General features: G+C 36.0%; 1 protein-coding gene across 2 annotated transcripts in view; it reads left to right on the plus strand.

Moving 5' to 3' along the window:
* LOC132097421 (prickle planar cell polarity protein 3-like) overlaps positions 1-13,835 on the plus strand; it is a 54,225-nt gene that overhangs the window by 30,304 nt on the left and 10,086 nt on the right. For both annotated transcript variants that reach the window (XM_059503123.1, XM_059503124.1), the window contains 5 exons: positions 4,976-5,159; positions 7,130-7,243; positions 8,471-8,608; positions 10,202-10,405; positions 12,072-12,258. In XM_059503123.1, the coding sequence (XP_059359106.1) occupies positions 4,976-5,159; positions 7,130-7,243; positions 8,471-8,608; positions 10,202-10,405; positions 12,072-12,258 (827 nt within the window). The remainder of the gene's footprint in view (positions 1-4,975; positions 5,160-7,129; positions 7,244-8,470; positions 8,609-10,201; positions 10,406-12,071; positions 12,259-13,835) is intronic.

Genomic DNA, 13,835 nt, shown 5'->3' on the forward strand with positions numbered 1-13,835 from the left:
TGTGAAACACTTTTTTACTGAAATGTTTATCAGTAATAATGTGTTATTTAAAAAAAAACACTAAAATTTTTTGACTAAAACTAGACTAAAATTAAAAGACTTTTAGTTGACTAAGATACCTTGAGTTTTCTTTTGACTAAAACTAGACTAAAATGACGAGACTTTTAGTTGACTAAAACTTGACTGACAAAAAAAGATATGTGAATGACTAAATATGACTAAAACTAACAAGGACATTTGGCACTAGACTAAGACTAAGACTAAATTAAAAATAGGTGACGAAATTAACACTACATGGTTGTTGGTGCCAGGGGGCTGTTCTGAGTATTTCACAATCTGCTCAGTTACTGGGATTTTCATGCACAACCATTTCTAGGGTTTACAAAGAATGGTGTGAAAAGGGAAAAACATCCAGTATGCGGCAGTCCGGTGGGCGAAAATGCCTTGTTGATGCTAGAGGACAGAGGAGAATGGGCCGACTGATTCAAGCCGATAGAAGAGCAACTTTGACTGAAATAACCACTCGTTACAACTGAGGTATGCAGCAAAGCATTTGTGAAGCCACAACACGCACAACCTTGAGGCGGATGGGCTACAACAGCAGAAGACCCCACCGGGTACTTTACATTTATTCATTTAGCAGACGCTTTTATCCAAAGCGACTTACAGATGAGGACAGTGGAAGCAATCAAAAACAACAAATTAGCAATTTGTATTTAAGTGCAAGTACAACTGCAGGAGAAATGGCTTGAAGGAGATGAGATGGAATAGGATCAAGCAGGCAAGTAGTAGGGTGATTAGAAAGGATGAGTTTTGAGACTTCTGCCTCAGAGAGTGAAGAGAAGGATGTAAATGAGTGTATGTTTGCTGGTGATATGAGCTTGACTGATTGTGGTGTGGAAAATTGTGCACTAATGTGTTTAATTTTATTAATGAAAAACGTTGCAAAGTCGTCAGCTATTAGAGATGAAGCAGGAGGTGGAGGAGGAGGACAAAGAACTGAGGAAAATGTTTTAAAAAGCATGCAAGAGTTAGACGAATTGTTAATTTTGTTATGGTAGTATGTCATTTTAGCAGTGGAGACATCAGCAGAGAAAGAAGATAGGAGTAAGATGCGCCAGACCCTTTCAGCAGCTCTAAGCTTAGAATGGTGTTCGCGTAGAACATCAGATAACCAAGGGGCAGAAGGGGTGTTACGGGCTGGCCTGGAAGATAAGGGACAAACCGGGTCTAAACAACATGTAAGAGTGGAGCAGAAAGTATCAGTAGCACTGTTAGCATCCAAAGATGCAAACAGTTTAGGGGAAGGAAGTGAAGATGAAACCATTGCAGAAAGCCGGGAGGGTGAAAGTGTGCGTAGGCTACGTTGAAAGATGACATGTGGAGGGGTAAGTGATGTGGCAGGGACGATGTTGAGGTTAAGAGTGAGGAGGAAGTGATCCGACGTGTGCAGTGGAGTAACCAGAACATGATCAGTAGAGCAGTGTCGTGTATAAATAAGGTCCAGTTGGTTGCCTGATTTGTGAGTAGCAGTAGTTGACACTCGGTTGAGATCAAAAGAGGCAAGCAGAGTGTGGAAATCAGCAAAGAGAGGTTTATCTAGATGGATGTTGAAATCTCCAAGCATAACTAGGGGGTGCCACTCATCTCCACTACAAATAGGAAAAAGAGGCTACAATTTGCACGAGCTCACCCAAATATGACAGTTGAAGACTGGTCTGATGAGTCTCAATTTCTGTTGAGACATTCAGAGGGTAGAGTCAGAATTTGGCGTAAACAGAATGAGAACATGGATCCATCAGGCCTTGTTACCACTGTGCAGGCTGGTGGTGGTGGTGTAACGGTGTGGGGGATGTTTTCTTGGCACACTTTAGGCCCATTAGTGCCAATTGGGCATCGTTTAAATGTCATGGTCTACCTGAGCATTGTTTCTGACCATGTCCATCCCTTTATGACCACCATGTACCCATCCTCTGATGGCTACTTCCAGCAGGATAATGCACCATGTCACAAAGCTCGAATCATTTCAGATTGGTTTCTTGAACATGACAATGAGTTCACTGTACTAAAATGGCCCCACAGTCAACAGATCTCAACCCAATATAGCATCTTTGGGATGTGGTGGAACGGGAGCTTCGTGCCCTGGATGTGCATCCCAAAAATCTCCATCAACTGCAAGATGCTATCCTATTAATATGGGCCAACATTTCTAAAGAATGCTTTCAGCACCTCGTGGAATCAATGCCACGTAGAATTAAGGCAGTTCGAAAGGGGGTCAAACACCGTATTAGTATCAGTGTGTGAGTGTATATATTAGATATATATATATATATATATATATATATATATATATATATATATATATATATATATATATCAGTATATATAATATATATACTTTGTCAAAAATGTTACACTCTGTCATCATTTACTGCTCAGTTTTTTTTTTTTTTTTAATGTTGGGCCATACTATGAAAGTCAATGGGATCTAAAACTACAGTGGAACTGTACTGAACTTTAATTTTTCAAATGATGAAATTATTCATTTAGATTTATTTTTTATTGGTCTTGGTTCTGTATGAAATAATGCAATGCTTGTTTTGGCTCTGATTTGAATTGTGTTTGTGTGTGTTGGTGGTTTTTGTTGGGTGTGACTGTATGAAGTATAAGATTTGAATACGCTGCCATGACTCTAGTCATTGTTTCTGTTGTTGTCATGGATGAACCTGCAGTGCTTGTCTTCATCAGAAACATTAGATCATGTTGTTATTAATAGGTGTCCTAGATGTCATTAATTAAATTGCTGTGCCAACCAATGCTGTGTCAAACCAATGCTGTGCGACAAAGCTGGTCTGGACCCACATGCTACTTTCCCTTTTCTCTGTTAAATATTACTCAACTTGTGTCTTTATTTGTGTATCCATTTAATGCACTTCAATGTGTGTGTGTGTGTGTGTGTGTGTGTGTGTATATAGTTTAATGTATTCTTAGCCTTAATTTATATATGTGTAGGAAACCAACATGAAAGCTATTTGCAACCCAGACTTTTTTCTTTCTTTCTTTTTTTTCCTTAATATGACATATTTTTGAGTGAAAGAGGATAATCAGTAAGAAAAGAAAATAAGGACAGGGATTGACTCTATCATTGAGGAATTGATTGGATATGTATATGATATGGATTTGATTGTGAAAATTCTCTTTATGAATAAAGAGAGCCTGAAAAATAACAGGGCTTCATAACATCAGCTTAAAAAAAGTCATAGAAAGGTGAAGCAAGTCATAACATTTTGATTTGATGTTAATGAAGGCAAACGCGTGTTTTTTCTATCTGTGCTAAATTATGAATTGTTCACAGTAAGACCAGTACTCAGGAAAAAAAATTTGACCTCCGGCTCTGTTTTGACATTTGATTTCTGAGGAATATCAACACTAGTTGATATAACACCTTTAATGTGAGTGTGTGGTGCAAGTCATGAATCACTGGCCTGAAATGACGGTGTGTTTTGAGGAGTAATAATAGGTATCTTGAACATCAGTCACATCAGCTAGTGCTCAAGAATGTCAGTGATGGGGTTTGACTGCATTCAGAATTGAATAAATGCATAACTAATTAATTACAGAGTGTCTATTATCACTGAAAGCTATTTACACTAGCTCCACCAACCTCTGACTGTTCACACCAGACAAAATGAAGGCAGAAGCCGTGTGGTAACAGAAACCGTGTTGTGGCCAGTAAAGGGACCTGTGCCTGGGTTACGTTTGAGGAAGGGCTGTCATGATATTAGATTTTTCATATCATGGTTATTGTGGCCATATGAATTTACAGTATGGATATATCGTGATATCTATAGAAACCTTGGGGGGAGGGGGGTTACTTTGAGGTTTTTTTTCACCTAATGAACACGAGGATACTGATAAACGCAGTTCACAAGACTCTGGCTTTCTCAGTCTTCTTTGAAGCTCCTATGAAATAACAAGAGAGAAACAGTATGATGATTAAATATTAATGGTAACACTTTACAATAAGATGTAATTTGTTAACATTAATGTATTAACTAACATGAATAAACAATGAACAATACATTTATTACACAATTCATTGATCTTTGTTAATGTTAATAAAAATAGCCGATCATTGTTCATGTTAGTTCACAGTGCATTAATGTTTACAAACACAACTTGTGATTTTAATAATGCATTAGTAAATGCTGAAATGAACATGAACTAAGATTAATAAATGCTGTGGAAATATTGTTCATTATTATTTATTTATATATATATAACTAATGTAATTAACTGATGAACCTTATTGAAGAATGACCACAGATGAGGCATTAAGTGCATGGCACTGCGACCAACTTCACATACAGAGTTTAATGTAGAAATGTGGTCACTCATTTTTCAAGATCAGTTTTAATCGTGTAACTGTAAATGGATTTGAACAAAATGAAATGATAAAATTCTCAGGAAGTGACTCTCAGAGCAGTTCTGGAGATGTTGTTTCATGTATGTATGTCCTCATTTAGAGAGAGGAGATTCATATTACTTGTATTAATATCGCACTACCAAAGCAATAACAATCGCGTGGTTTGATGACGCTAAGGAGCGTGGAATGATGGGATTTGTTGCCTTCTACCCAAAATTATCAAAATTAATTGATTACTGTTTAGTCAGATGATATGAAAGCGATTACCACTTGTTCAACAAATATATACAGTCGTGTACATGCAAATACAATAATTGGGCATACAAAGCAAACGCGAGTTCAAAGATTTGCACGAGTAGATTAGATACAAAGTTGTGTTGTACTGTTCTGATAATGAAATTTGTGTTGCATGCATTGTACGCATACACTAGTGTAAGTGTAAAAATATACTCCAAAATCATGAACAGTTTTGTATACGCCTATTTTGAGTTTGAGTCCATTGTTTTGGCTGTGTTTACTCAGCGCCGCTTTGCTGACCTGTTTCCACAGGAAGATCTGTGTGCACTGTAAGTGTGTGCGGGAGGAGCATGTGGTGCGCTCTGTGCCCGGACAGCTGGAGAGGATGATGATGAAGCTGGTGTCAGACTTCCAGAGGCACTCCATATCCGACGACGACTCGGGCTGCGCCTCAGAAGAATATGCCTGGGTGCCGCCCGGGATCAAGCCTGAACAGGTGAGCAAGCAGCATTCAGAAGAATCTATACATACAAAGACATTTTAGTGAAGTGTTCACTGAATGGATTGTTTGCTCTGAATCAGCCATTCACAGCCTCTCTTGAACTCAGTCAAACAAAGCAGATGCTGTTTTCCATACAATGAGACATAATGGCGGTTCACACGTCAAGCTTCACTTTGGGAAAAAAACATGATTTTGGTTGCCTCGTGTAGTTTTGATATTTAGCATTATGTCTTTTCCACTTTTTATTTAATTCTGCCCATTAACCACCCACTTGCCCAGGAAGAGGCTGTACTCATGTGAAAAGCAACCTGTCACAGTTTGTGTGTAGTTTTCTAAGCCAATGTAAAATTGTATTGTAAGTGTGGATTTCTTTTTAAGTATGTGCTTTTTTTATTGCATTTTTTACCTATCACATATTTTAGGAATCATCCTAAAGTAGGTATCAATTGAAACCTTAAACCTGTTAAATGTCATCCACATTTTTGAACATAGACTTGAAAGTGCATGTTCCAAACCTACATTTCTATCATTCATAATGGATAATAACATGATTTTAAAATGGGGTTCCAAAGGATGAATTTTGAGATTGTAAGTTTTCAAGTGATATATCCTTTCTGATGTTTTCTTTTGTTAAAAGAGTTTTTTTTTTGACAGGTCAGAACTCCTGTTATGATGTAGGTTTTTGAGGCGCAATCTTGCCATAAATTAATATTACTTTTCCTACATAATTTTTAACGAAAAAGATTGGTAACGTATCTATTAAGGAGTCTTAGACCTTTCCAACGATATATAGTTTGTCATGATTAGATTAGGATTTAATTGTAATATAGTGAAGTAAACGTAGGCGTCCCGTATACGGGACAGGCTGACAGTTAACAGGTTAAGTCTAGCTAACACTGTGTCATTTTGGCCTAAATTTGAAATTAAAATTAAAATGTAAAAATTTTGAAAATCCTAAAATATTCCTGTAATCCTAGGCTAAAATCTGTAGTCTTTGATCGCTGGTTTGACATGTTCACCGACAGCCGATTAATGGCCATTGTCATTGAATTTGACCTTCAACAAAATTATGCCAGTGTCAGAAGATTTGGCGCACTGTCCTGCAGTGTGATGTCTCCTATGACGAACGTCACTCTGTCTCTGTTTTTCAAGCCATTATCAGAATTAGAGATTTCTATAATCCCCAGAAATTCCAGTGGTACCATCCTCCGCTCACGGAATTCATTGGATATGTTGCCTTTGCTATATAAACACTGGTTGCCGCTGTTTTCATTTGGGTGTGTAGTGCATCTTACACTATTCTTCTTAAATACGCCACTATTCATTTAATTTTCATGATAGCCAACATTTCAGCCTTGCGTGTAATGCAGCTCCCAGTCACTGAGCATGTATAGGCTGATGATGTCCAACTCCAGACAAGTTTTCTTGCATGCAACCCGTTGACTGTTGTACAGTCTGAAATTAATACAGCTGAGATCCCACAGTTTGACATGATCATGTTCATAGTCTGACAATCTATGAAATTGCATTAACATGGAGACTGTACTTTAACTGTACCTCCCCCAGTGGGCGGTACCAAGTGTCATACAAAAATTCACTATAGTATTCTATAATCAACTTATTGGACAAACATCATTGGAAAGATCTATTTTGACAGACATTTATACCAGGGGGCTATTTTTGGTATAAATCTCACTGGAACCTCATTTTTTGTGATATCAACATCAAATTTGGAACAGAAATTGATGTATAGCTTTGATTTTACAGCAATTTTAGATTCCAAAAATATTTTTTAATATTTGATAAATGCTTTTCACTTTCAATAATCTACAGTTTGTCTTCTTTAATAAAAGAGACCAACCTTAGGTCTGTATTCCACAACATTCATAAATTTAATTTCATATGCATTTTCATGTCTGTGTTGCGGGGGTGAGAGTTAATTATCTGTATTTGTGTATGTACAGGTGTATCAGTATTACAGCTGTATTCCAGAGGACAAGGTTCCTTACGCCAACAGTCCAGGAGAACGATATCGAATTAAACAGCTTCTACACCAGCTGCCGGCCCATGACAGCGAGGTAAAACTGCTTACATCCTCACACTGGTCTCTGGATCCCAAACCAGCTGGGAATCCTGACTCTATGAACCCTACAGCATGGTCTTAGATTCTGATCTGAGCTTATGCACACTGAGTACTTATTTTTATAGTAATAAGCAGTATGCAGTGTTAATAGGGCTTCAACAACTAATTGATAAAATCGATTAGTTGATCATCTGCAACGATTCTCATTATCAATTAGTCGTGTCTGCCCACAATGCACGTACAACTGCAGCCGGTCTTTTCCTGTCAGCTGCTTTTACAGATACGTGTGTGCGTCCTCTGCGCAAAAAACTTTTGGTTAATGCCATATCCTTATCTGTAAATGTCACAAATTCACGCAAACCCCTTTCCATTTTCGCAGAAAGAAATCTTTACTGAAAGAGCGCCGGCGTGTTAAACAGACCGAACACAGAGAGAAGCGAGGAAGACAATATTCAGCACAAAAACATATTTGTGTTTTGTCTTATGACAGGTGGTCTAATTAATTTTTAAGCACTGTGTGTTTTCATAGCATTCAGTTGGCACGTTTGTTTTAAGGACATTCGGCAGAATGTAGAATAGTGCGTTTTTGTCAGCAAAAAAACCCACAAAAAAACAGGGGTTTTGATCTGATTAATCGAAAAATTATCGATCAACTAATCGATTAGCAAAGTAATTGTTAGTTGCAGGCCTAAATGTTAATTTTTTTTTAAATATTAAAAACAACAGTATTCTATGTTACATGTTGTCAGGTGTACACTGTCACCTTTTTATCAATTTAAAGACATGTAATATAAGAATTGTTTTTTTATTTTTCAAATAAATGCTTTTCTTTTGATCTTGATTATTCATCAAAGAAGGGGGGTGGGTGAAGCAGCACAACTGTTTTCAACATTAATAATAACAAAACCTAGCATATTAGAATGATTTCTGAAGGATCATGTCACACTGAAGACTGGAGTAATGAAGCTGAAAATTCAGCTTCGATCACAGCAGTAGGTTACGTTTTTAAATATACTAAAATAATAATGTTTTGTATTAATTTTTATGTTTTTCATAAGTAGAAGAAAGAAAAAATTACCCATATGCATTTATGTTGTATATTTAGGGAGTAACTTACTTTCTTAGGGTGCAGTGTTTTTTCATGTTTTCATGAATTTCAACAACCATATTCACCTGAATTTACTGATGACATTGATAATGTCTTGAAAATGTGTGTGTGCAGCCTCAGTACTGTAACTCTCTGGATGAAGAAGAGAAGAAAGAACTGAGGTTATTCAGCCAGCAGAGGAAGAGAGAGAATCTGGGCCGTGGCATCGTACGACTTTTTCCAGTCACCATGACCGGAGCCATCTGTCAACAGGTAGAGTAACAGAGACACCACAGTGTGACAGTCTGCTGATCACATCAGCCCTGATGCTGCTTCTCACCTTGAAATCACAACTCACTGCTGCACTGCCCAGGGAAAAGAGTGCGTACTTATCTGAGTGTCACTTCAGCTGAAGAATGGAGTGTGCATTGAGCTGAAGAGGCTCTCGTCTGGCATGTGGCTTCAGGAACTTTTTGATGCTATGATCAATTCAAACTCCAGCCTGAGCCGAGCCAAGGCAGATATCATATGTACTAGATAAAAGCGCATACATTCCATACATCCTCTGCTATATTCCAAGGGTTTTGCCACATTTCAACACCCATAATGCACTCCAGCTGATGAGTAGCTGCCAGGAGGGTGTGACTCTGTTGAGGAGAGGCAGTTTGTGTCATGTCTTTTTATGACCAGCTTTATTATAGCTGTTTATTATAGAGGCTTCGCTCTGCTAAATAACAAGACAGTGCTGTTAAAGAGTGCTAGACATGATGTGAAGCAGATTTACCATTTCTGTTTGATCGTAAAATCACTGTGTGAGTGGCTAAAAAGTGGCTTAATTAATAAATTACATTAAAATCAAGTTAAACTATTATTTAGCCTGGTATTAAAAAAATAAAAAATATATATTTATGACTCATCCTGCATTTTATGTTTAGTAATAATAATAATAATAATAAATTGTATTATTTTAATTGTACTAAATAATAGAAATTAAAGAAGATGAAGAGATATATATTACTTTAGTAATAATACTGTTGTACTGTAAAAAAGTATGTAGTATTTAAATAGTAATAATTATTATTTTACAGTACAATTAATAATAATAATTATTATTATTAAGTTACTCTATAAAAATGTATTTTGGATTGTAAAGTAAAAGTGGAGTATTTTTTTATTATTAATAATAACAATAATATTTATTATTATAAATAATTGTACTATAGTGAAATTTATTAATGTTTTTATGTAGTAATAATAATAATAGTAGTAGCATGTTACAGTAAAATTTTACAGTTTTGTTTGCACTATAAAGAAAATAAGTTTTTATTGAATAATAATGATAATAATAATAATTATTATTATTATTTATTAAAATGTATATATTTAATTAATAAAGAAAATCACTATAGTAATAATGCTATTGTCCTAAATTAAATGTATTAAATACATAAGTATTTAATAATCATAATTGTTTTATTTTACAGCATAATAATACTAATTTATTAAGTTCCTTTTTTTAATAATACTAATTTATTAAGTTCCATTTTTTAAGTTATACAAATGAAAAAAATATAGAAATACTACTACTTTACTGTAGAAATGTAACAAAATTTGTGCAGTACAACAGTAAAATAAAAAATACCAATGTCTTTTTCAACTATATAGCTTTGTTGTCATATTATTATAGAAGTCTTAAAAAAACTGCAGTGATCAGGAGATTTGATGGGATGTTTCTCTGTTCCTGCTGTTCTTCTCGTTTCTGTCTCATTCCTGCGGTCATGTGGGAGCAGCCAGTGCTTTCAGAAAATGCTGAGTTTCCACCGTGTAATTATGAGTTGAAACTTTCTAAATGTCTCTTCCTCTCAGTGTGGCAGGCAGATCTGCGGCGGTGACATCGCGGTGTTTGCGTCACGAGCGGGTCACGGCTCCTGCTGGCATCCTCAGTGCTTCCAGTGCACTTCCTGTAGCGAGCTGCTGGTGGATCTGATTTACTTCTATCAGGACGGACACATCTACTGCGGCCGGCACCACGCCGAGCGCATCAAACCCCGCTGCCAGGCCTGCGACGAGGTCCTCTCTATCCCTGCTTATCACACACTTCATATTTCACTCAATCTGTTGGGATTCAATATCTGAATTTGTTGGAGGCATGCGTATCACACACGTGCCAGACACACTGAGCCTCGGTGCTCATGCAGGGGACCCAGGTTCGAATTGACCAAAATAGAATTTGATCCCGGCCCTGCATAAATGAGTATTTAATATATTTTATTAATTATAAAATTATATAAAATGGTGATAGAATGGTGTCATTTTAGTAGGGGTGACCCCGAATAGTAGACGAATCGATGCTTTGATTCGCGGAGCCTGAATCGAGTACCAATCGAACAGTCGAATATTCGCGGGGAGTTGGTTGAAATCTCTTCAGTGCACAACACTAGCAGGTCAAACTACAATGCAGAATATTAATAACTATGACTGGACTGTCACACCCATAGCATTATAATGAGAACACCATTACGCTAAAACGCTGTGAATTTTTAGAGTTTAGCTGCCGTGTTTCTGCACATTGTTTCGTGAAGAATGCGTCCACAAAAGGAGTTCATTCAGAGCCACGCAGACATGTTCATTTGCATTCAGGCTCTTTTTGCAGATAGCCTATAAGTCTTAATATTAACGTTATGTTGTATAAATAACAAAGCGTATTCTACATTAAATTATGAGTTTAATCCCATTGATTAAAAACTTGCTATCAAATGCTCACTCTACTGGTCATCTTCAGCGTGTGCAGCTCAAAACAGAAATGCAGAACATTAATAATGTTTTAGGCTTACATTACAATGAGAGCACTATTGTAAAAAAAAAAAAATCTGTTAATTATGATTTCGCTGACGTTAAGTGTTAGCTATGTGTTCATCAAAACATAAAAACATAATTTACCCCGTTTATATCTGCAAGGTGTTCGTTACACATTTTCCCTGTTTTTGTTAACATCAGTAATTATGACTGTCGGATGTCTGACTTGACTCAGTGTATTTTGCCCCACCCCCAAACATATGATTCGACTATCAGTCGAATATCAGCAAGAATTAGAAAAAAATTCCAATTCGACTATGAAAATGCTTAGTCGGGGACACCCCTACATTTTAGTGACCCTATTATAGTTAGTATTTTAAATTAGATTTTATTTTGATATTTTTTTTGTTTTTACGTTTTAGTAATTTTGTTCTGCATTTTTATTATACTTTTCAACATGGATTCAACATGGTTTTAGTTTTAAGTAACTATAATAACTCCCAGCCCCTCATAATAGTATTCAGTATTTAATAACAGTAATTCATATAATTTAAACACTATTTATAATTACAAAAAATGATTTCAGCATGAGACCAATTATTATTTTTTTTGGGGGGGGGGTATTTAGTAATTTAGTTTTTTAATCTGAGCAAACAAATTAGAAATGTTGCCTTTGCAACTAGCTGGGAAGTTTTGTTTATATGGTTTTTGTTTTCAGTTCATGTTTAATGTTTAAAAGTTAATGTTTCTTTTATTTACATATCAAAAATGTTTTATATGGATTTATTTTTAGTTCACTTATAATCCTGCTGTACTAATAATAAAATCTATATTATTTTATACTATTTATTAACTGAACTAATAGAGCTGTGCATGATTTACTGAGTGGGTGCAAACACATGTGACTTACGGCGTGTCTCGCTCCTCCTGTGGTGATCAGATCATCTTTGCGGACGAGTGTACGGAGGCGGAGGGCCGGCACTGGCACATGAAGCACTTCTGCTGTTTCGAGTGTGAGACGGCGCTGGGCGGCCAGCGCTACATCATGAGAGAGAGCCGGCCGTACTGCTGCCACTGCTATGAGTCTCTGTACGCCGAATACTGCGACACCTGCGGAGAACACATCGGTGAGAGCACGCTTGGTACCAGCACCAGAGTACATGGACATGACACACAGCTTCATTTACAGCCATATGACTGCGAATGACTGCACAGATACTATTTAAACTGAACTGAGCTGGATGATGACATCACTGAATTCAATGATGAACTGGTGTTATTTTCGCTGATGAGAAGTATAATGTAGCAGTTTAAGTTTAGGTATTTTCTACAGGCGCAGGGCAGTGTTGACAACAGCTTATGCGTTCCTTAATTCAGACACATTTGGTTGATTATCCATTACATGTCACGTTTATTTTCCAACAACAAATATTTCAGCGAAATGTATATTTTAGTCAGAATTGTAGCGCTCCTATTTTATAGAGCGGAGGAACTGTGATGTCACATTGTAGGCAGAATCCCAGAAGCAAGTTAGCATTTTAGCACTTCACAGTCTCAGATTCAATGGGTTGTTGAATGGGATTTTGGTTGAATCCCTAAAATAAGGTCCTTGGTTCACACAGGCTTTTGTTCTATGACATAAAACACACCAGTTACACCCCACTCGTGATTTTGTATTTTTTTTTCCTTTAAAAAGACGGTTGCTAACAAGTTTGTAAATGGGACTACAATAGACATAAAACGTCATCACGCCGAACAGTTTATCAATTTATAGTAGTTTCCGGTAGTGGTATAATCTGTAATACAATTAACAGTAGAATAATTAATTATTTTGGTGTTCAATGTTTTGTTTTTTTTTTTCTGAAATGCAACAAGTCTTCAGATGGAAGATGCACGTTTTATCACTTTTCTTCTGATGCGGAGACTCTGGGTTCGTAAGGTAAACCAGTACGATTATTCCATGCTAACGTCACATTTAATGGCATAGTCGCGGTGAAAGTGAATCTTTAACGATGCATAGATTGAGGATTTTTTAGAAGCAAGGATAAAATAACATTGTGTACCCACCCTAACAAAGATGAAATGTGTTATTTTATTCGCTAAAATAAGTTTAATCGCACCATATCCAAAAATTTGCTCACTCTGCTGTTATTAAATAGATTAAATGCACTATACTTTTATTATATATTTTATTATATTCATATTAATCAAGGATTTATTTAAAATTCAGACTTTTGTCTTGCAATTCCCAGATTATATCTCACAATTCTGGTAAGAAAAATCAACTCGTCATTCTATCTTTTTATTTTAATTTATAATTCCACACTTTTTGGCTTTTTTCCCCACAGAATTGACAAAATCACATTTGTTGACTATAAAGTCCGAACTAGGAGATATAAACATGCATTTGCAAAAAAAAAAAAAAAAAAGTCTGAATTTTGAGATAAAATAGGTAAATGTTATGTAAAATGTTATAGGTTTAAATAGTTTTTCTTGCATGTATTGTATTTCATGCTAATACAATATGTCCCCTATATGGATATTATATAGACCTATTGTTTAAATCATGTTTATGCTTTAAAATAGGGTTATCATAGCAGGTTTCATTCATAGTCTGTCCATTTAAATGTCTGCATTTAGCTTCAAATAGCATTTTTGACGATAGTTTTATATTAAAAATTATTGACATCCAAAGGCACAACAA

This window comes from Carassius carassius, chromosome 21 (assembly GCF_963082965.1).
Source record: "Carassius carassius chromosome 21, fCarCar2.1, whole genome shotgun sequence".
Lineage (NCBI taxonomy): Eukaryota > Metazoa > Chordata > Actinopteri > Cypriniformes > Cyprinidae > Carassius > Carassius carassius.